Source organism: Lycium ferocissimum, chromosome 1, assembly GCF_029784015.1.
Source record: "Lycium ferocissimum isolate CSIRO_LF1 chromosome 1, AGI_CSIRO_Lferr_CH_V1, whole genome shotgun sequence".
Classification (NCBI taxonomy): Eukaryota; Viridiplantae; Streptophyta; class Magnoliopsida; order Solanales; family Solanaceae; genus Lycium; species Lycium ferocissimum.
In genome coordinates this window covers 54916517-54937764 of record NC_081342.1, presented here as the reverse complement: position 1 = coordinate 54937764, position 21248 = coordinate 54916517, and the positions used below count along the sequence as shown (strand labels likewise).

Sequence of the window (21248 nt, the reverse complement as noted above, 5' to 3'; positions counted from 1 at the left end):
TCTAGGTACTATCTAATCTATGGAATATATTAGAAGTCCCTACTTACCTAACAAGACTCGAGAAAAAGCAACACTAAGATAAGAAACACAATATAATATGATTTTTACTCCAATTATTGTTCCAATAATTGTGCCAATGCGTGAAACTTGGTGTAAATAAGCATTTATCTTAATTTGCTCCTTCCATTCGTATTCTTGTCGTTAGCAAATTCGTTTTATCTTTTATTATTGTTATTAGTGAAACTTTAGCGTGAAATGGTGGACTTCACGTATTTCGGATTCTACGTCAAATGAAAACCTAAATTTACCTCAACTTTAGACTATAATTTCATATTGGTCTTGAACAACAACGCAACAACAATCATACTCAATGTAATCCCACAAGTGGAATTTGGAAAGGATAGAGTGTACGCAAACTTCATCTCTTACCTTGGGAGGTAGAGAGACTGTTTTCAATAGATTCTCGACTCAGGATAAAGCAATATCGGTCTCGAAGATAGGTTTAAAAAAAAAAAAATCTACTAAGAGTAATTCTTTTTTCTATGGATAAGGTGATATTAGACTCAAAACGTGATGAATCGACAAAGGAGAGATCTGTAGACTGTAGTACACAAAAATTAAATACAATTTACCACTAAAATAAACAATTCAATACAAGCCGCCGCTTAAGAGGACTCTTGCATCATTATTACTCGAAAAACATGTTGGTCATATGCCCATATCTCTCCGTCACACAACAAATTTTATCAATATCAATTCACCACAAACAAGAAATGTAGTAAGTGGCGGAATTGTATACAATAAAGAGAAATCAACTTTAATATGGTAAATAGAGTAAAAACAGACTTCTTACTCACAAAAATAATTGAATTTCTTTAACATAACAAAAAAATTAAATTTCAGGTGTACATGATATTTTATAAAAAAATAAAATAAAAAATCTCTTATTAGAATTTCTGATTCAATCACTGAATGTAACCTCCACTGCGCACCTTGGAGGACTGTGATATATGACCAGAATTACTATTGAGACAGCTGTTGTATATATATCCCAATCGATGACGTTACATGAAGAATATCAAAGGCAGCAAGTTTGTCACGTAGTGCCAATATTTTCTAAAAGCTATCTTTCAGTTCACCATGTATTCATTGAACCTCCGGTCTTTTCTTTTATTTTTTGTCACTAGTGTCCGATATTCGTATTTCGTAGTGAGATCTAATTAAATTCGAACCGCGCTGGAAAGTCAAGAGAACTTCCTAACAAAAATAACTTTATACCCAACAAGGCTCAAACCCGAAACTTTTGGTTAAAGATGTAGGTTTACTGCTCAACCAACCTCTAATCTTTCATTCTAATTAAAGCATTCATGAGTAGAAACGAATTCGGGCGAATCATTATCTGGAACTTGTAGCCTCACATTGAATATATAATCATGTCCTATGTATATATTTTTTTTATTTCATATATATACCGAATTTAATATGTCACCTAAACCTGCAGAACTCATGTTAAATTCGCCTCTTTGTTTGGTCTCGTAGGAGTAGCGATATTTATTGATAAGTCCATGACGGGCGGTGATGAAGTTTTACAGTGTTAATGTGACAATTTATCTTGCTGTCCACAAAAAGGAATTTCATTAGTGGTCAACGATTTACAATACCTCTGATATGCCCCTGCAATTCTGGTAAATAATGCTGCTGGTGCAAGGCGTAGCTTATTTTGCAGAGTGGTACCAAGCTATTAGTTAGGAGTTAGTTACAATTTTCCCCGGCTTACACTTTAGTCCGTTAGGTTTTAAATAAGAGATTCAGGATATTACACATTGAGCTACTTGTATTTTTACTTTATCACTTTTAGTTCCTCAGCTAAGTCAAACCTTGTGAATGCCTTAGCTGAGTATATGTACGCATTGAGGGTTTACTTTGAAGGATTATGAATGAGAATCAATAGTCTTCTTAGATTCGTTTTAGTTAATTCACTTTCTAAATTGCTTGAATCTACATCTACAAGGAAATAAAAACAAAAACGAGTTCCCCAAAACCTTAATTTAGAGTTTGAATGTTGAATCTTGACATAACAAGAAGTAATTAAGCCACTTCTCTACAATAAAATATTAATCAGCTAAATCAATGGCAAATAGCCAACTTCCCTTGAACTTAAGCATCCTCCCCTCCAACGAGGAACATGTTGCAACTCTTAGGTTTGATACTTGATAATCCGAATCACTTTTTGTAATACACATTATTATAACGAGACGCATGTTTTAATTCAGGATAAATTTTTTGTTTTCCGGCATGATATTTAGTAATTGAAGTTGCATAAATTAACTCTGTGTCTCACTGATACATAGATCGATGGTCGTATTTGCTAGCCTTTAATACTCAAAGTGGCCCTTTAAATACATGGAGGATGTGCTCCTAAAACTAAAGCTGTCAAAACGGGTTGGCCCAAACCCAATTTAACTCTGCCCTTGCAGACTAATGACTTCAAACGTCGCAAGGCTAGCGCGTTTTGAAAGTCTCTGTTCTAGGAACTTCAACTCTCAAAATCAAAAGTCTCAGATTCAGGAGATGCAATTCCCATTAAAAAGTTTCATTTTCATATAGCTTAAGAAATGACTAGTATTCAACTTGATTCACGGTGTATGCCAGAAAATGACAAGATTACAAGAACATACACAAGTAAAATATGGTGAACATGGACATCAATGTTACATCATGCCCCAGCTAGTTAATACAGATAACTAGTACAAATATCATCCCCTAGTACTGGTACAGGTAAAAAAATCTCAGGTGTGATCCATCACTATATCCATGTATAAAATCACAGATCAAAAGGATGCTCTCAGAGCCTTTAGTCAGTCTTAGGGCATTCTCTTTTTGTCCATGGAGCAGTATCATCTGATTGAGATTATGAGTAAGTCGGTATAATATGAAATGTTCTGTATGTAAATATCAATTACAAAAGAATACTATTTCATCAATAATATTGGACAAGAAGGTAGTAACTGTGAATGTTGTGAACGGCGGGTAGCATATGGTGAATAGCAATTGATAATAGATGCGAGTTGCAAAAACTGATACAACACTAGATAGTTGGAGGTAGCAAGTTGAATGTTGTAGGAATAGAAAAGCTAGAAAGCTATTTTTCATCCTAAAACGACATTGGCACTACTTTAGATCACTAAACTCAGAAAAGATTTTTTCCAAAGAAAACATTTTATGTCATACCAAAGAAAGCAATCTTTGACCAATCAAATTTCATCTAGAATAGTGTATGTAATAACATGACGGAAGAAGCTTCTATGTCAAGGCCCACTAACTTGACATTCCATGAAAGACAGTATTAACTTGTGCTTGTTCTTTTCAATCATGCGATAGCTGTTTAATCAGTGATCACTGTGGTCATAAAAGTAAAGAGCATGGTTGAACATTTTTGGTCATCCAGACAGAAACACTATTGATGATTAGCATTTTCAAATGATGTCAAAGATCTACTAGTTTTGAAGTGCATAGAATGAGAACATTGCAATCGCTTTGATTGTTACTAAGATCCGTAATACCACTGAAGAGCTAATATGTATATCACAATCATTGAGAAGTTGCATGCTTCTTGGTTTATGGTCATCTATTATGAGTCCTAATATTCTCTGATGAAAGTAGATAATTTAAAGTTCTTTCATGGAAGACGTATCCGAGATATTCCTGTACCTCTTTATAGGTTAACAGGGAGCCGTAATCCATCACGTGCAAGTTGAACTGCTATACCTTCTCTGCAAGCAAATAATCATGTAAAGTTCCAGACGAGCTGCTAAATCATAATATTTGCAACCCCCTCCACCCCTTGAAGAACCATTAAGACAGTATACCTTCTAGACCATTCCGCGAGGAATTCATTATCTTTGTGGTGGTCAAATTGATGAGTCATTCCAATTAGCAGAGCTCTCTTTGGACATAGCATCTTCAATGCCTCGAGAGTCTGGAAAAGTCAACATTTTCAGATGTTAAAATGGGGCATGAACAACACAAAGGTCAAATAGAGAGTTCCTCTAAAGTAAGCACACCTGAGTAAGGCAAAGGTGGACATTGTGGGAACCGTTCTGCACATATTGAAGACAAAAAAGCATACTATATAAGAATATAAATCAAGTAAAAGGAAGAACAAGACCTAACTAGCCTAAATAAAAAGATATCCCCCCTTTACAGTGGAATATCTTGCATATATCAATCCTAGATGGAAAATATACAAAAAAAAAAAAAAAAAAAAAAAAAAAAAAGGATAGAAGGAGCAAAGCAATTTTAAAATTGTTGAATGAGCTAAGAGTTACGATTTTTAAGGATCCAGTGACCATTTATAGTCGGGTGCCTCAGCGCAAAAACAAGCATGTGCTTTCTTACAGGGATAATACGTAAATATCTCCAACTTGTCCCTGGAATTTGAACTACAGGAGACACCATTTTGTTGATAAGAAGCTCTCTCCATTTGTTGGTGGTGGCTGGACGACCTTAATATATTAGGAAAGATGGAAGTGAAGTGAGGGGTAAAAAAAGAGGGAGGGCGGGGGTGTGTGTGTGTGAATGACACGTGGCAGCACACTTAAAAACCACCATGTTCTCATCCATTTATGGTTATATGCCTCTCAGGATGGCAGGAGATGCAGTTCAAACAATGACAAGAGGTAATAGGTCTCCTACAAAGTTTACAGGTGTAGTTGGATCTTCAGACCAAGTTGAAAGAGATACTTATGTATTATCCCTTTCCTAAATCGGCTGAACATTCCTTGTCTACTACTGTTAAGAAAACTCCGCCCCATGCAGCACTTCAGATTTTCTTAATTTGTTCTAACCATGAATAGCACCTCATATGTAAATCCTACAATTCCTCCTTTCTAGTTTCCAATTTCAAATTTCGTAAACATATGTTGTTAACCAATGAGCTTGGTGCATAATATTTATTCATAGTATGAAGAGTGCTTGGCTGGTAGATCACAAATAGCTAGTAGGAGTTCTGTTATATTCCGAATAGATGGGGTATTTATGTTTAGGCTGGAACTCAATGGGTAATCCATTTTACCCAATTTTCCACCGCGAGAGTCCAGCTTATGATTTAATGGATAATGCATGATTGTATAATCCAGGCTTCTAAATTTATTGATAATGGTGGATTGTACGGAAAAGGATACTGCGTCTTTTGAACACTAATCAACAAAGTTAAAGTTCAATGACTGCAGAAAAGCAGAGGACTCAAGCTGTGAGAATTGACAAGAATAGAGTCCTTTTATGTTAAAGCTCCAAAACACAAACTGACCTTATAGAGTGTGTCCAAAATGAGCAGATCTAGTTGCTGACCACTATCTTTTGAAATGTCTGCAAAAGAAAATTCTTCCTTAACAAGACTCAACCTTCATTTATCAAGAATACACACATTTCCATCCAATAAGAACTAGAACAGGAGGCTTCAACTGTCCTCAAGACCAATGACTGGATGAAAGATTCAGTTCCTTGGGTGAAAGGACAAGATCCACAATGATCAAAGATCAAACCCCACATATCAGAATAGAGATAATACTCACAGGATACAGTAGTTGGAAGAAAGCGTGAAACATCAGATATATATGCAACTCTGAACTTTTTACCAAAAAGAAACCCCAAGCACACGTAATCTTCGCCATGCATTACCTACATCCAAACTCTACAAGTTAAAACAAGACAAGACACAAGGAAATATAGAGTGCATTAAAATAAAAGGAGGTATGGTGAAACTCACTGGCAATGGAACAAATTCTAGTCCTGATGCAACAAACGGCTTTTCAGAGTCATTTTCAATAATCTGCCAATCAAGTTGTGCTACACGTCTGATTTCTTGGCCTTCCTTAAGTTTCTTCTGGACTAAGTAAGGGAATTTCTGAACAATGCTGTTTCAGAAAAAGAACTGAAAGTGAATCAAGAAAATCGCACAAGAAGTACATGGTGCATAAATGAAACATGATTATATAAAAATTCCAAACATGATACAGAAGAGCTTGCTATGTTTATTACAAACGCACATATTTTCAATGTCATTACTTTACTGCCGATGCTATAATTGTTGTTAGTGAAAATCTGAATAGTAGGTACTTTTTATTAATGAATCAAGGACAAAAGGAAATTGTATGGCAGAAGTAACAACGGAAAGGAATAGTAACAACCGAACAAATGAGAACTTTTACATTCTTTCAAGCAAGTGGAAAGTTCAATCTGTAGCTTTGGAGAAGAAAAAAAAACGTCATTTAAGTACAATGAAAACATGTATCACAGACTTCAACAGTAAAACCACTAAATAATTAAAAACAATGTGCAGTCATGGAATTAATAATCAAAGCACAACGTCTAAATCATGATAGTATGTTCAACTAAATGTTGAGTGCATCTTCCGCATTGAAGAGGAATTGACACAGACTTTAAAGCCATCTTCTCCTTCATCATCTTTCTCTCATTTTTTTTTTTTATTTATTTATTTTTATTTTTATTTTTTTTTGGTTGTCATGGTGGAGATGGACCTGGTTTGAGGGGATTAGCTTCAAGCCACCAGGCAACTTTGTTGAATTGCAATACTAAACTCCATAACATTTATAGAATTATACATTGACTACTAATGACGGAGTAGAAAGACTCTGGTTATCACCGCTAGACATATACAAGCAGCAAATTTTTTAACAAAGTACCTATCCATTGAATATTGAGTCAGGTACACTGGTGTCGGATCAATGTCATTTGTCGGACTAAATGGTTGCACTGCACGGATATCATCCAAGCCGAGAGTTGCGTCAGCGTGCTCATGAGTCAAAATAATCTGATAATATCACAACCAATGGCTAAGTATAAACTGTGGTTCCAAATAGACAGCTCTATATAGAATAGAAAAAAAAATTGAAAGACCATTTTATCTCACAAAACAATATCGAAGATAAAATAAGTGAGCTGCTTCAATCAACTACCTATCTCTCATCACAGTTCTCTGGAGTTTTATATCTTCCTCTAATGGAGAACACCATCATTCAGTTAAATTTAATCCAAAAAATCAGAGAAATATGGTAATGACTAAGTTTTTTAGCACTTCTCTGATCAATGACAAAGCAGATGGTCGAACCAGATGTCCATCTGCTATGTAGCTGATACCCAAAAGTAAAAAAACAACCCAGTGAAATCCCACAACGTGAGGTCTGGGGAGGGTAGAGTGTACGCAGACCTTACTCCTACCAAGGTAGGACGGCTGTTTCCGAAAGACCCTCGGCTCAATAAAAAGCATAAAAAGAGGTCAGATAAGGCTAAGAGATTCAAAGCGATATGGAAATGCAAATAACGAAAGCGACACGGATAAAATAGGATAATCAAAGCACGAAATAACAGGATAATAGCGAGAAATTAGAGCACGAAATTATCTTGCGATAATGCGACTACTAATAAGGAAGGATAACGAGACTATCTACTAGCCTTCTACCCTAATGCGGGTCCTCCAAACCTCCTATCTAAGGTCGTGTCCTCGGTAGCTATAACCGCGCCATGTCGTGTCTAATTACCTCTCCCCGATACTTTCCCGCCTACTCCCTACCTCGTCCGAAACCATCCATGGCCAACCTCACACCCCTCGCACCGAGGCATCTCGTGTCTCTCCTTCTTCACGTGCCCAAACCATCTCAATCTCGCTTCCCGCATCTTGTCTTCCACCGAGGCCACTCCCACCTTGTCCCGAATATCCTCATTCCTAATCTTGTCACTCCTGGTGTAGCCACACATCCATCTCAACATTCCATCTCGGCAACTTTCATCTTTTGAACGTGAGAGATCTTAACTGGCCAACACTCCGCCCCATACAACATAGTCGGTCTAACCACCACTTTGTAGAACTTGCCCTTAAGTTGTGGTGGCACCTTCTTGTCACAAAAGTAAAATAAAAAAAATCTTTCATTTTATCTTCAAATAGAGAGGCAAACTAAGGCAATTAGATGTTAGATTTGTTTCTTGTGTAGAAAACTAGGAAATTTTGTGTTCTCTCAAACTGGGAATAATTGTATTCTCTTTTTTTTTTCCTGTACCTAGAGTTGTGGTTCCAAGACATTCGACCTTTATTATCGAGGTTTCCATTTTTGGTAAGTTGAGTCGAGCTGGTGCAGATCATGAAAGACTATGTGAAAAGCAAATTCAAGATGTCCTTGCATATGCAACCTCTTAATAAATTTTGTTCCAAACATAAGTTGAAGGAAGAATATTGAACTAATGAACGTCCTACAGAACTTTATATGTTAAACTGCATTTTTCCAATATATATTCCTTTCCCAAGAGTTTCAGCAATAAGGCTAATTTTCACATCTTTGAAACTCATGATGAACAACAACTATTCCCCATTCCCAAACAAGTAGGGGTCGGCTATATGGATCCTAAACTACCATGTTTCTCCATTTAAACTCATCTCAAGCCATTATTATACAAAATAAAATAAAGCACTAGAAGTTTCTAAATTTCTACTATATTAAAATCACTGACAAGACTAAAAGACTCCAAAAAGCATAGGACCTAAAATAAACATACTAACATGACTAAAAACATATTCCTAATTACCAGCCAATTTATGATGAATCCTTTGAAGCTCCTGATCTTGGTGAAGAATTCTGGAGAATAAGATTAGTGTTGTGTGTCGACATATAGTTTTGGTGATTTATTTTATTCAGCAGTTGCTTTGAATGCAGCACAGTTCATTTTCTCACTTAGGAATCCTCTTCAAAATTCAGAAAGTTTTGATGCCTATCAATTCTGTCGGAATGCTTCTGCCTCTTTTTTTCATTTTCTGCAATTTAAATCCTCTGGATGTGCATTTAGCATATATCATCGTCTTCCTATGTTTTTTAGCTCCAGATAACATTACATCCTTGAGGCCTCATAATTCAATACCTAGAATGCTTATAACAGATACATAAGGCCCCAAACACCAGCTTTCAGATTTCCCAAATCATCATGAATTGTTTGATTTAGCCTGATGAAACACCATACTTGTCATATCACAAAGTGAGTTTTGTTTGAAAAGTTCTATCAGATGAATCAGTCGCTATCTCAGCTTATTTGCGCCCCTAACTCGGAAATGTTAAAGCTCCTTTACTATTAAGAAATTAGCTGAGTTACAACTCCTAAGTGAAAGAGCAGCATACTGTGAATTTCTCTCAAAACACTGGTTTGTGATAAGACCTAAAGTATCTATACTCTCATCAACTTACATATCAAGATTGTTGCCTTTTCGTTTAGCAAGGTAAAAGTGATATACTTTGAAATTTGAATCTTGGAAACTCATTATAAGCTCAATATTCTTCTACGCAAGCATTATTCAAATAACGGAAACTCTGCCCAGAATAGTCTGGGAAAAAATCGGGAAATTGTGTTTACAGTTACGTGCCAAAAAAATAATCACAGAGCATCTCCTTGTCTTAAGATATGAACTTTCTGTATTGGGAGACTAAACATAACCAATAGTGAACTTGCGGTTCTAGTATAATTGGCTTTTGGACATTAATATAAGAAATTTTGGGTAATGAACTAGACCTTTGACCCATTAACGGTTATTCTGGACATTAAAGAAACTAGAGGATATTTAAAGATTGAATTTTCAAGTGGTCATATAGAATTTATTAGTGCCAGGGCATTCTTGTGCTTGTTATTGGCGAATATTCAAGACACAGTACTGAAATGTGCAGCAACATTTCCCTTGTTTGAAGGCAATGCTGAATCTTTATCGATAATTGAAGACAGATGAAATGCTGATCTGGAGACAGATGAAAAGAAGCAAAGCTATGAAAATGTGATGCCACCAGGACGCAAATATTAGAAATATATTAACATATAAGAAATGAAGGATGAGTGAGAAGTAATACAACGATAAACATATTCTACATACAAAAAATGGCTTACCGTTTCTAAAATATCCTAAAATGAAACATATTATCCTTTTCTTTTATCCATATCCTTTATATGCATTCTCGCTTCTTAGTTATAACCATGCAATTGACAGATTAAAAGAAGCAAATCAATGCTAAGGCATGTAACAGAAACATGTGTAGCAGAAGGAGAGAGAAAGAACAATCAAGGAAAAAGAACAAACAAAAATCATATACCTAGAAGCACCTTAATGTTATAGCTTTCAAAGCAAACATAGGTATAGGTAAGTTAAGATTGGCAATAAAAGTACCACCACATGTATAAACTTTTAATTCTGCACAGCTGCATTTGTTTCACACAATTACCTGATAGCATGTAAATCTAAGTTGTATATACAAGCCAGATGGTTCAAGTTATTCCTCAAATTAACTTTATAATGCTCATTTGACAATTTTCTCATTTACTGTGTTATACAGCCTCAGTATTCTAGTAATGCTACTGGAAAAGATAAGTTACTAAACTTCAAATGAACTCACAGAATCAACTTGAGGAATTCTATAACGAGTGAACCACCGAAGTACTTGCTCCCTAAACGTCTTCCCAACATCAATTATTATGTACTTGTGTGCACCATTGTCTTTACAATAATCAATAAGCAGAGATGTATTACACCTGCAGGCCATTACACAACTGTTATTACCAGCCACAACCTCATAACTCTAAGCTCAATTAAACAATTCTCAGAGTGCACAAGTGTACTCATCATCAACCATATTGCCAAAAGTTGTTATTAAGCCGATACTTGTCTAAAATGTTGCAGGCCTAGTATAAGAATTAAAATTTCCTTTCTCTAACAGCTTAGACTGGTATATTTATCCAATTCATCTCATTCTTTATATTAATGGTACTGATAAAAAAAGAGCTGTTCTAGTAAGAATCGTAGTACGAGACAGTCACATAATTCAAAAAGGTACCACATCAAATAGAGGATTCCTGGTTCAAGCCTCACCGCTACATACCAATAATAGTACAAGTAATGCCAAGAAATATAAGTAAATAAATGTATCTCTATAACAACCTGAACTCTTATATGAGATCCCACAGAACTCAGCATAAACAATCCTCAAAAGACCAACAACAAAAGACTTCCTATTGTAATAATTAGATTTACAAAAGCATGAGTACTTGCTTCCTGAGCATCTTCTCAGTTCCCAATATGAATCAATGTCAACTTTCTCTCACCGCTATCCTTACAGTAATTTGGTTTATCATACAGTTCTCAGGATACTGAAAATGTAACAATTATCAAACGCATTGCTCAACAAGTTGCTAGATTTCACTAAAGTGCACCTAAATCAGAACATACAAATTATACACACAGATCGCTACCTGGAGAGCAAATTAAAGTTAGCAACAATTCAAAAACCATTAAAATGCAATATAATAAATGTATGCTAACAACTTGAACTTTTTTTATGAGGTCACACAGAATTCAGCATAAACAGTCCTTTAAGACCAACAACAGAAGACCTTTACTTTAATAATTAAATGTACGCACTACAATGAAAAGCATGAATATGTAGTTGCTTCCTGAGCATCTTCTTCCCAATATTAATCAATCTGTACTTGCTCTCAGAATACCGAAAACGTAACAATTATCAAACACATTGCTAGATTCAATAAAACTGTACCTAAATCAGAACATACGAAAGATACACACAGATCACTGCCTGGAAAGCAAATTAAAAGTTTGCAACCATTCAGAAAAAAATGATTAAAAAATCAATAAGGTGCAATTAAGCAGTTCGCAGAATAGCTAAAAATGTAGCAACAATAGTCAAACACATTGCTCAACAAGCTGCTAGATTAGACTAAAATGTACCTAAAATCAGAACATACAATTATGCACACAGATCACTGCCTGGAAAGCAAATTAAAGTTAGCAACAATTCAAAAACCATAAGCCTCTAATGTAACTCCATAAGCTGCAATTAAACACTTGTAGATACTGAAAATGTAAAAATTATCAAACACATTGCTCAACAAGTTGCTAGATTCCTCTAAAACAGAAAGATACACACAGAAAAATGACCTGTAATTAGGGTTTTGATCAGGCGGTAGAGTAAGAGACTGGGAACAGACGGAACAAGGAGGATGGGAGGGGCGGATCAAGCACAATGCATTGGGAACTGCGCTGGAACAACCGGTTCCCAGGAATATTAACGCTGATTGTTCCGGCTCAGCGCTGCCGTTCTCGACGCCATCCATTTCGATCGGAGATGAGATGTAAATGAGGAGAATGTTGGTCTGTATTCAAAATCGAAATGGGGAGACATTTGGGGGACCAAAAGGCAAGGAAATATAGCGCTTTCGTACGGTTGGTTCATTTTTCTCACACCATTCAACCTTCTTTTTTTTTCCTTTTTTTTTTTTTGAAGGAAAAATTACACTCTCTATAATGTCTACTGGAGAAAAATATTTACGCCATTTGTAAATAAATATATTTTATTTTATTCAATTCAAATCGCTATATCTCTATTTTATATATATTAACAATTCAAATCGCTATTCTCTTGGAAGAATTAAAAAAATAAAGGTGAGTCATTTTAGTTGTAAATTCGGATCAGGGTAATTTACTCATCTGGGGCCAATTCTTTTCAAAACCTTCGAATTTAAATATGGGATTAAGATAATTGAGGTTCAATCTGTATTTTTAAAACATTGTAGTAATAGATATGCAATTTTATAAAGTATAAAAAGATCTTTTAATTTCATCATTGCTTTTCACCCAAACTCTTTAATAATCTACCCCCTCCCCGAGGAGTCCCTTCATTTTACCTTTTCAATTTTTTTTTTAAAAAAGTTTTGATATTTTATTTGCTTTGTATACCAAATCGATCCCCTCCTCATCCCCTTACGTGACCAATTATTAATTGGTCCTCAATCAACCCGCCCCCCCCGATATTATTTTTAAAAAAAAGTTTTGATATTTTTTTATTTCTTTTACATTAATCCCCTAAAAATCCCTCCGATTTTCTAAATATATAATAGACCAATTTTTTTTAAAGTTTTAATTTTTTTTAGTTTTCCTTATTTGTCTAACCCATATTACATTTGTTACAATTTTTTTTTAAAAAAAGTTTTAATTTTTTTATTTGCTTTTAAACCCCACCCTCCTCCTCCCCGCCCCGGACTTCTTCCGAGACATCTAGTAACGGGGACGAATTAACGATATTTTTTAATTTTGATTTTCTTTATTTATTTTCAACCTAAGTGAAAATATTAAGATCACTTTGATGGACTTTGATTTTTTATCAAGGCATGTTGTTAAAATTATACAATTTTAAAAATTTTGTTTTTTGATTTGTTTTATTTATTTTTCACCCCTTTCTCCTCCTGCCAAATCGTACACTATCCCCCCCCCCCCGACGCCCAAAAAATAATTTTGAAAAGTTTTCTTTTGTTTTTTTGCACCCCCACCATCGGAAAAGGTAAAGTTTTTCAAGGCAAATTTATTTTTGCACTACCCTCCCCAAAAGAGTAGTTCCCTCCCTGATTTAAAATAAATGACTTTTCTTGAAAAGTTTTGAATTTTTTTTTTTTGGTTTCTTACTTCCCCACCCATCAAAAAAATTAATTTTGTTTTTTTAAAAAAAAAAAATCCGTCCCCCCCCCCCAAACTCCAAAAAAAATCTTGAAAGGAAGTTTTGAATTTTTTTTTGTTTTGGGTTTGGAAAAAATTTGAATAAAATCCGGGTTGTTGTTGTTGTGTGTTTGTAGTGAAATAGAAGGTTTTATGTTGTTGTCTCGAGTATGGTTCGGGGTTTAGGAAAAGATATCCAACATATAATTTTTTTGTTTTATTACTATTTATTTAGTTACTTCTATAGAAGATATCCGTGATTTGTAGTTGTTGCAACAAGTTCTACACTTGTGGCAACAAGTAGACAATCTATTGCACATCCCAACTCTATACTCACATAGCTTCATTATTTGATCTTGTTTGTGAAAATATCCATTCAGATCTTTAGTTGTTGCAACAAGTTCTACATTGTTGTAACAACTACTAATGCTCAAGTCAACAAGAGTATAATCGTTAGGACATCGCTTCGATTTTTAATATACTTAACAAAGAATCCAGCAGTTTGTAGTTGTTGCAACAAGCTCTACACCTCTTGCAACAAGTAGACAATGTTTGTAGCAACAACTACAATCGATTGGACATAGCTTCAATTTGTTTGGATTTGTTTGTAGAAGATATCATATTCTGATTTGTAGTTGTTGCAACAAATTACTACTTGTTGCAACTAGTAGGCAATCACTGTGCAACAACATCATCATCTTCGACATAGCTTCTTTTATTTAAGTTGTGTAGAAAATATCCATTATATTTTAGTTGTTGCAACTAGGGTTGTTCATCGGTTTTGGTTAAAACCAAAACCAAGTTTCATAAATTAACTAAACCAAATAAAAAAAATAGACATTTGGTTTGGTTTGGTTTTAAATTTTAAAAATCATAATATTTTAGTTTGGTTATGGTTCTATTAAAAAATAACCGAATAAATAACAAGGAAACCAATAAATTATATACATAAATTTTATAATTATTTATATGTATAATAGTAGTTTTTCATAAATAATTATAAATATTTTGTCCTTTATGTTATTTGTGAATAATGTTTATGAACTTATTTATTTTGATTAGTTGTGGTATTTGGAGCCAAGGTGGTTGTTGAACAATTTCTGTTTATGAACTTATTTATTTTGCTTACTAATTATTGCAATAGATGCATATAGTAGAATTGCTTGGTTGCTTAGTTGCTTAGTTGTTACAACAAATTACTAACCTTGTTGGAAAAAAATCAAAAAATTGCTTAAATTATTGTAAAAACTAAAAAAATATGTATGAGATGAGATTAATTAATGTCAATGATCCATCACTTGTTGAAGAAGTTAGATCGGGTTACTAATACATTCAATCGGTCCAGATGGATCAGATTGTTCCAAACAAGTTGACCAATATATAAATGCATTTATGTACGATCACCTTGTTTGAATTATTTACCAACTTACTCATATGTTGCATCGGATTTATCTCATATGTTGCAACAACTTAACACCATCTTTCTCCTTATATGTTGCAACAACTTCACCAAAAGAGATTGCAACATATTCACAATATTGCTAATCAGATTTAAATAAGTTACTAATCTCTTTAGACAAATTGCCTAAATGATTGCAAGAGATCATACAATTGTTGAAGAAGTTGCAACAAATTACTAATCTGTTTCATAAAAGTTGGGACTAATCCGTTCCAACAAGTAACTAATCTGTTTAAACAAGTTATTAATGCATTTCACTAAGATAAATAATTGTGGAAGAGAAGTTTTAATTAAATTACTAATGGGCCTTTTAACAAGTTACTAATCCGTTCAACCATTAACTAATTTTTTTAAACAAGTTACTAATGTTTTTATGTTCATTTTTTGGTTGTGGAAAAAGTTGCTATGCAAATTAGTAATGATTTTAGTAGATATATATATTGATCACTAAATATAGTTGATTTCCATTGTATATATCACTAAATATGGGTATATCAAGTAGTTAAATCAATTAAGCTCGATGATCACTCCATTTAGTGTTGTATTGGACTTAGTTGATCATCTATCTGGACCCAAAACACCATCATAATTACTTAAGTATATATATTGATCAATAAATATGATTGATTTCCATTATTTATCACTAAATATGGGTGAATCAAGTAGTTCCCATCAATTAGCTTCCATGATCACTTTCGTTTGAGTCAAATCTTGGACTTAGTTGATCATCTATCATACCTAATAAAAAAATCAAATTGTTTAAGTATATATATTGATCAATAAATATGATTGATCTCCATTGTTTATCACTAAATATGGGTGAATCAAGTAGTTAAATCAATTATTTTTATATCTAAAAATGATCACTTTCCGTTTAGTGCGTATTGGACTTAGTTGATCATATGCATCGACCCGGCTTAACACCATCAAATTGTTTAGTATATATATTGATCAATAAATATGGTTGATTTCCATTGTTTATCACTAAATATGGGTGAATCAAGTAGTTCCCGTCAATTCGCTCCTGGATCACTCTAGTTTAGTGCGTCTTGGACTTAGTTGATCATCTATCTGACCAAACACCATCAAATTGCTTAAGTATATATATTGATCAATAAATATGGTTGATCTCCATTGTTTATCACTAAATATGGTTGATTTCAATTATTTATCACTAAATATGGTGATTCCTTTATTGATCACTAAATATGGGTGAACAGTAGTATCAATTTATTGAAGTGTAGTATACGTTGTCACTTTGCGAAGTGTAGTAGTCTGTTGGAACAAGCGTAGTATCACTTGTTTAAACAAGCTAGTATCCTTTGTAACAAATGTGGTATAGCTTTCTCCAAATATAATATCTGTTCTAAGAATACACTTAGAATTGCCCGTCTAATCCGTGAAATTACTATCTAATCCATTAAGGATGTTAGTAGATATATATATATATATATATATATATATTAAATCACTAAATATCGTTGATTTCATTTGTTTAACACTAGATATGGGTGAATCATTAATTCACATCAATTCACTCTAATCAAACTCGTTTTAGATACATACCGACTTAGTAGATCATCTTTCACTGGCTCGAAATACTATCAAATTGATTAAGTATTATGTATTGATTACTAAATATCGTTGATTTCATTTGTTTATCACTAAATATGAGTGAATCAAGTAGTTCACATCAATTCACTATAATAATCACTCGAGAGAGTGCATCTGACTTAGTAGATCATCTTTCTGACTCAAAATACTACCAAATTGATTAAGTATTATATATTGATCACTAAATGTCGTTGATTTCATTTGCTTATCACTAAATATGGGTGAATCAAGTAGTTCACATCAATTCACTCAAATGATCATTGGATTTAGTGCATATTCAAAATCTCAAATTATCATCAAATTGATTAAGTATTATATATTGATCACTTACTTATCATTGATTTTCTTTGTTTATCACTAAATGTCATTGATTCCGCTTTGTTGATCACTAAATATGGGTGAATCAAGTAGTATCCGTTTTACTACTATATTACTAATATACGTTGAAACAAGTGTAATATCATTTGCGATACAAAAATGCTGTTGCTGATGAAAGACATAGTTGTTGAACAAGTCCTTACTCTTGTTGGATAAAACCAACAAGTTACTAACTTTCGCAACAAGTCACTCACTTGTTGGAAAAACTGACATATGTAGCTTACTTCTTCTAATTTATATTGTATGGTATTTTAACTTTTATATTTAGTTCGAAAAATCTTTTAGCATGATTGGATAAAATACAATTTTTTTATTGTTGCAATTTATCCTTATTTGTTGGATAAAATTTTACATAATTAATGAATTATATTAAATTGGTACTATTTAATTAACGATAATTTAAAAATCGTTCGACAATTTATTAACAACACACGTTTGTGATTTGAACACGATCAACATATCATATAAACCAAGTTCACAAGCACCAAAACATAAATTATATATTCTAAAAAAGAATAACATTAAAATGTCATAAAGTTTCCAACAAATAGTACTCTCTATTACAACACGGTGCAATTAACAACTATGGAGCATTTCGGCTAATTTGGACAATTTTTGAACTACAAATCTAGCAACTTAATATTTTCTACAAAAATACTTAAAAAATACAAAAAGTACTACTCTCTATCATGGGGCTATTTTTGTTGTTTACTAGCCCTTTATCTACTTGTTGCCACAAGTGTAGAACTTTTACATTTTGAATTCATCTTTATTAATTTGCCCCTTGTTTATCTTCTATAAACATGCTTAAATACCACTATCTAATTTAGTAAAAAACATCATTTTGATATGTTTTTTCCTAAACCCAAATTCAAGGGCATTCATGGCCAAAAGCTCATTGATTATTGTGTCTTTAATTTGATAGAGAGTCAACTTCTTTGGCAATGGAGAGACACTGAATTTTATCCAAACTTTTCCTAAACCCAAAAAAAAAAAATCAAAACTTATTTTCAATATTCTTTTTGAGTGGGGGAGGGGGTATTTATCAAAAAAAAAAAAAAAAAATTTATCTTTTCAAAACTTTTTTTAAAAAAAGCAATTTTGTGTGTGTGTGGGGGGGGGGGGGGGTAGTGAGGGGTGGTAGGAGGAGGGGGTCAATTAAAAAAAATAAAATAAAAAAATCAAATTTTTTAAATAGTTTTGGGGGGGGGGGGGGGGAGGGGGGGATTTGGGAAAGACACAATACTAAAATTATATATATATAATTAAAACTTTTTTTTAAATTTTTTTTGGGGGGTGGCGGGGGTGGTGGGGGGTGGGGGAGAGTTGCGAGGAGGAGGAGGAGGGGGTGAAAAAATAAATAAAGAAAATAAAAAAAAAATTCATTTTTTTTTGGAGGGTGGGGGTGGGGGAATGAGGGTGGGGGTGGGGGGAGGGTTGCGATGGGAGGTCTTAGGAGGTTGAAAAAAATTGGCAAATAAAGAAAATTAAAAAAAATTAATTTTTTTTTTTTTTGGGTGGGGGTTCTTTTTAGTGGGGGTTAACAGGTTGGGAGGAGGAGGGGGTCAAATGAACAAAAATAAAGAAAATAAAAAAAAAAAATTGGGCCCACTTTGATATGGGTGGGGACGGGGGCGCGGGGGGGGGTGGGGGTTTTGGGGGATTTTGCAAGCATCTCAAGGGGGTGAAAAAACAAATGAAAAAATTTAATTTTTTTTTGGGGGGTTAAATTGGGCGGGGTGCGGGGTTAGGGGATGGGAGGAGGAGGGGGGTGAAAAAAAAAAATAAAGAAAATAAAAAAAATTTTTTGTTCGGGGTGATGGGGTTGGGGGGGGGGGGCAGGGGAGGTGGGTGGGGGCATGGGGTCGGGGGGCGGGGATTTCACGGGGATAAGTTCTCAATTGTTAAAAATAAACACAATTAGCTTATAATATTATTAAAAATAAAGTTGAGGGTTAAAGTGTCAAAATAGAAACTTTTGGGCAACTTCAAAACTTTACTTAATCACTAATATAAATTATCACCTAATAAATGACTAATAATTAAAATTTGTTTCATATATATTTTGAAAATAAAAAACTAAAGAGTGACTAATAATTAAACTTTACAACTCTTATATAAGGTTGTTACATCAGGTTACCTAATGTTTCCTCTCATATATAATATTGTATAATATTGTATGCTGGACTACGTGGTGTAAATATTGTTAAAAGTTATATATTTTTTAAGGTATCCCTTTTTTAATCTCATATACGATGCCACAATTTACTTATTAATATACTACTAGTATAGAACTCGCGCTATGCGCTAAGATTATTAGGTGCCGTTTGTGTATATACCAAAAAATATTTCACTTTTTTTTTTTTTAATTTTGGAGTTGGAGTTGTGTTTGGCCATAGTTTTTGAAATTGTAGTTTTTGGTGAAATGTAGTGTAAAAAAGTGAAAAAAATGAAAAACAAGTTTTTCTTGTCTTTGGTATTCCGGAATACAACTTCGGAAAAAAGTGAATAATTTTTATGGCCAAACACTAAAAGTAAAAAAAGTGAAAAAAAAATTCCGGAAAAAAGTGAATAATTTTTATGGCCAAACGCCCACTTAAATTAAATTATGATTGTAAGTTTATTTGTTTGAATGCATTACATCCTATATTGAGTTAACAAATATTTAACTATCATCTTATTTTCCAATACAATATACCTAATAAAAAAATCTTTATAAAACTTAAAGGAAACAAATTATATAAATAAAAATCAAAATAACATTTCGATGAACTCCAAATATCATAATTAGATACAAACAACTCGAAAATAACTATGACACTCTTTCCTTTTTAATATATTCCAACGGATAATATATTTTTATATCCAAAAATAATTAACTATATTTTTTTCATCTAGCAGTAAATAATATGCTTCTATAGCTACATGATTATCAAGATATGTTAATTAATCACAAAATCGAAGTTTTAATAAAGTTCCTCCCTTTTTAGATAGGTTTCAAGGGGCAAGTGCACAAATACTCGTTTTTGGGATTTATTTTATATCTGATGATAAAAAAGATTGATAAGTGTATTTGCTTCGAGCATGAACATTCACAACTTAAGTTGCAAAATTCGCTCTGACTTCAGACATTTTGCCTGAAGTGTAGCCTTGTGAAGGCCAAACACTAACATTTCTATTTGAAGTTTGGTATGATTTGCCAAGACCAACTTTAAACATTTTCAACTGAAATTGTTGACTTCACAAGGCCAAACGTCAGATTTTTTAAATAAAGTAAAGTAAGAAGGAAAGTGCTACTATGGTTATCATCTTGGTCTTAGATTCAAATCATCATAGAGTTTCATCAATTTATTGAAGATTATAATATATGTTGTCACTTTTATGAATTTCAGATAGTGCTGGAGTTTAAAAAAAAAAATGAAACTTGATGAAATAGTGGATCTCTACTTAAAATTGAAATAGTTTTCTCCAAATATTATTTGCGCATAAAAATTGACTTATAGCAGTTGTAAAAAATTGACTTAATTCCTAAGTAGTAGTATTATTTTTGAACTGTAGTTTAAGGGTGCTTATCGGTCGATTCTGTCTGATTTTGTGTATAACCGGTTCGGTTTATCATTTCCGATTTGAAAACACACGAAATCAATAATCAAACCATTAAGATATTCGTTATTGGTTAATCGGTTTAGGGTCCTTAAAGGTTCGGTTTCGGTTAACCGATAAAAAAAATGCTCTAATATGTTTTGGTTTCTCTTGTTTTCATTTGTTCATTTATACACCGCCTTCATGCATAAAGTCTATACAAATTACAAGCAGAAGCAAATTCAAAAACGTTATTACTGAAACAAACTTGTTTTCTTTCTGGTCGAGAGAGGTAGAGAGGCGAGAGCCCTAGTTTGAGAGAACTAGAGTGTTGCATGCCAAAATAGGGTCCAGGAACGAAAGTAAGAATTTAGGAAATATGATTTTTATTTAAAATCAAATGCCATTAATATAATTAGGGATAAAAAAAGTAACTTTAATATAATCTTATTGAGTTATCGGTTTAACCATTAACTAAAATCTCAAAATCGGAAACCGAGCCGGTAGTCCAAAAAAATAAATATACAAAACCGTTTTAAAGCTGTTAACTCAATAACCCGGCAACCAATATCATTTTTTTTCCGTTTGGCTTATCGGTTAAACAAGTTTTTGCACACGTAGTTTATTTTCAAAAAATAGCAATTGTAATTGGCTATTTGTGAAACTTCT

At 33.3% G+C, this 21248-nt stretch overlaps 1 protein-coding gene across 1 annotated transcript; it reads right to left on the bottom strand.

The window, feature by feature from the left end:
• Positions 1-2577: 2577 nt before the first annotated feature.
• On the bottom strand, positions 2578-12237 carry LOC132055710 (putative hydrolase C777.06c). Its single transcript, XM_059447663.1, has 10 exons — positions 11996-12237; positions 10440-10575; positions 6705-6832; positions 5768-5915; positions 5574-5679; positions 5309-5367; positions 4065-4100; positions 3870-3979; positions 3712-3773; positions 2578-2901 (listed from the first exon to the last, which is right to left on the bottom strand). Exons 1-9 carry the CDS (start codon positions 12169-12171, stop codon positions 3716-3718), a joined length of 957 nt encoding a protein of 318 aa, XP_059303646.1. The 5' UTR covers positions 12172-12237; the 3' UTR covers positions 2578-2901; positions 3712-3715.
• Between the last annotated feature and the right edge of the window lie 9011 nt (positions 12238-21248).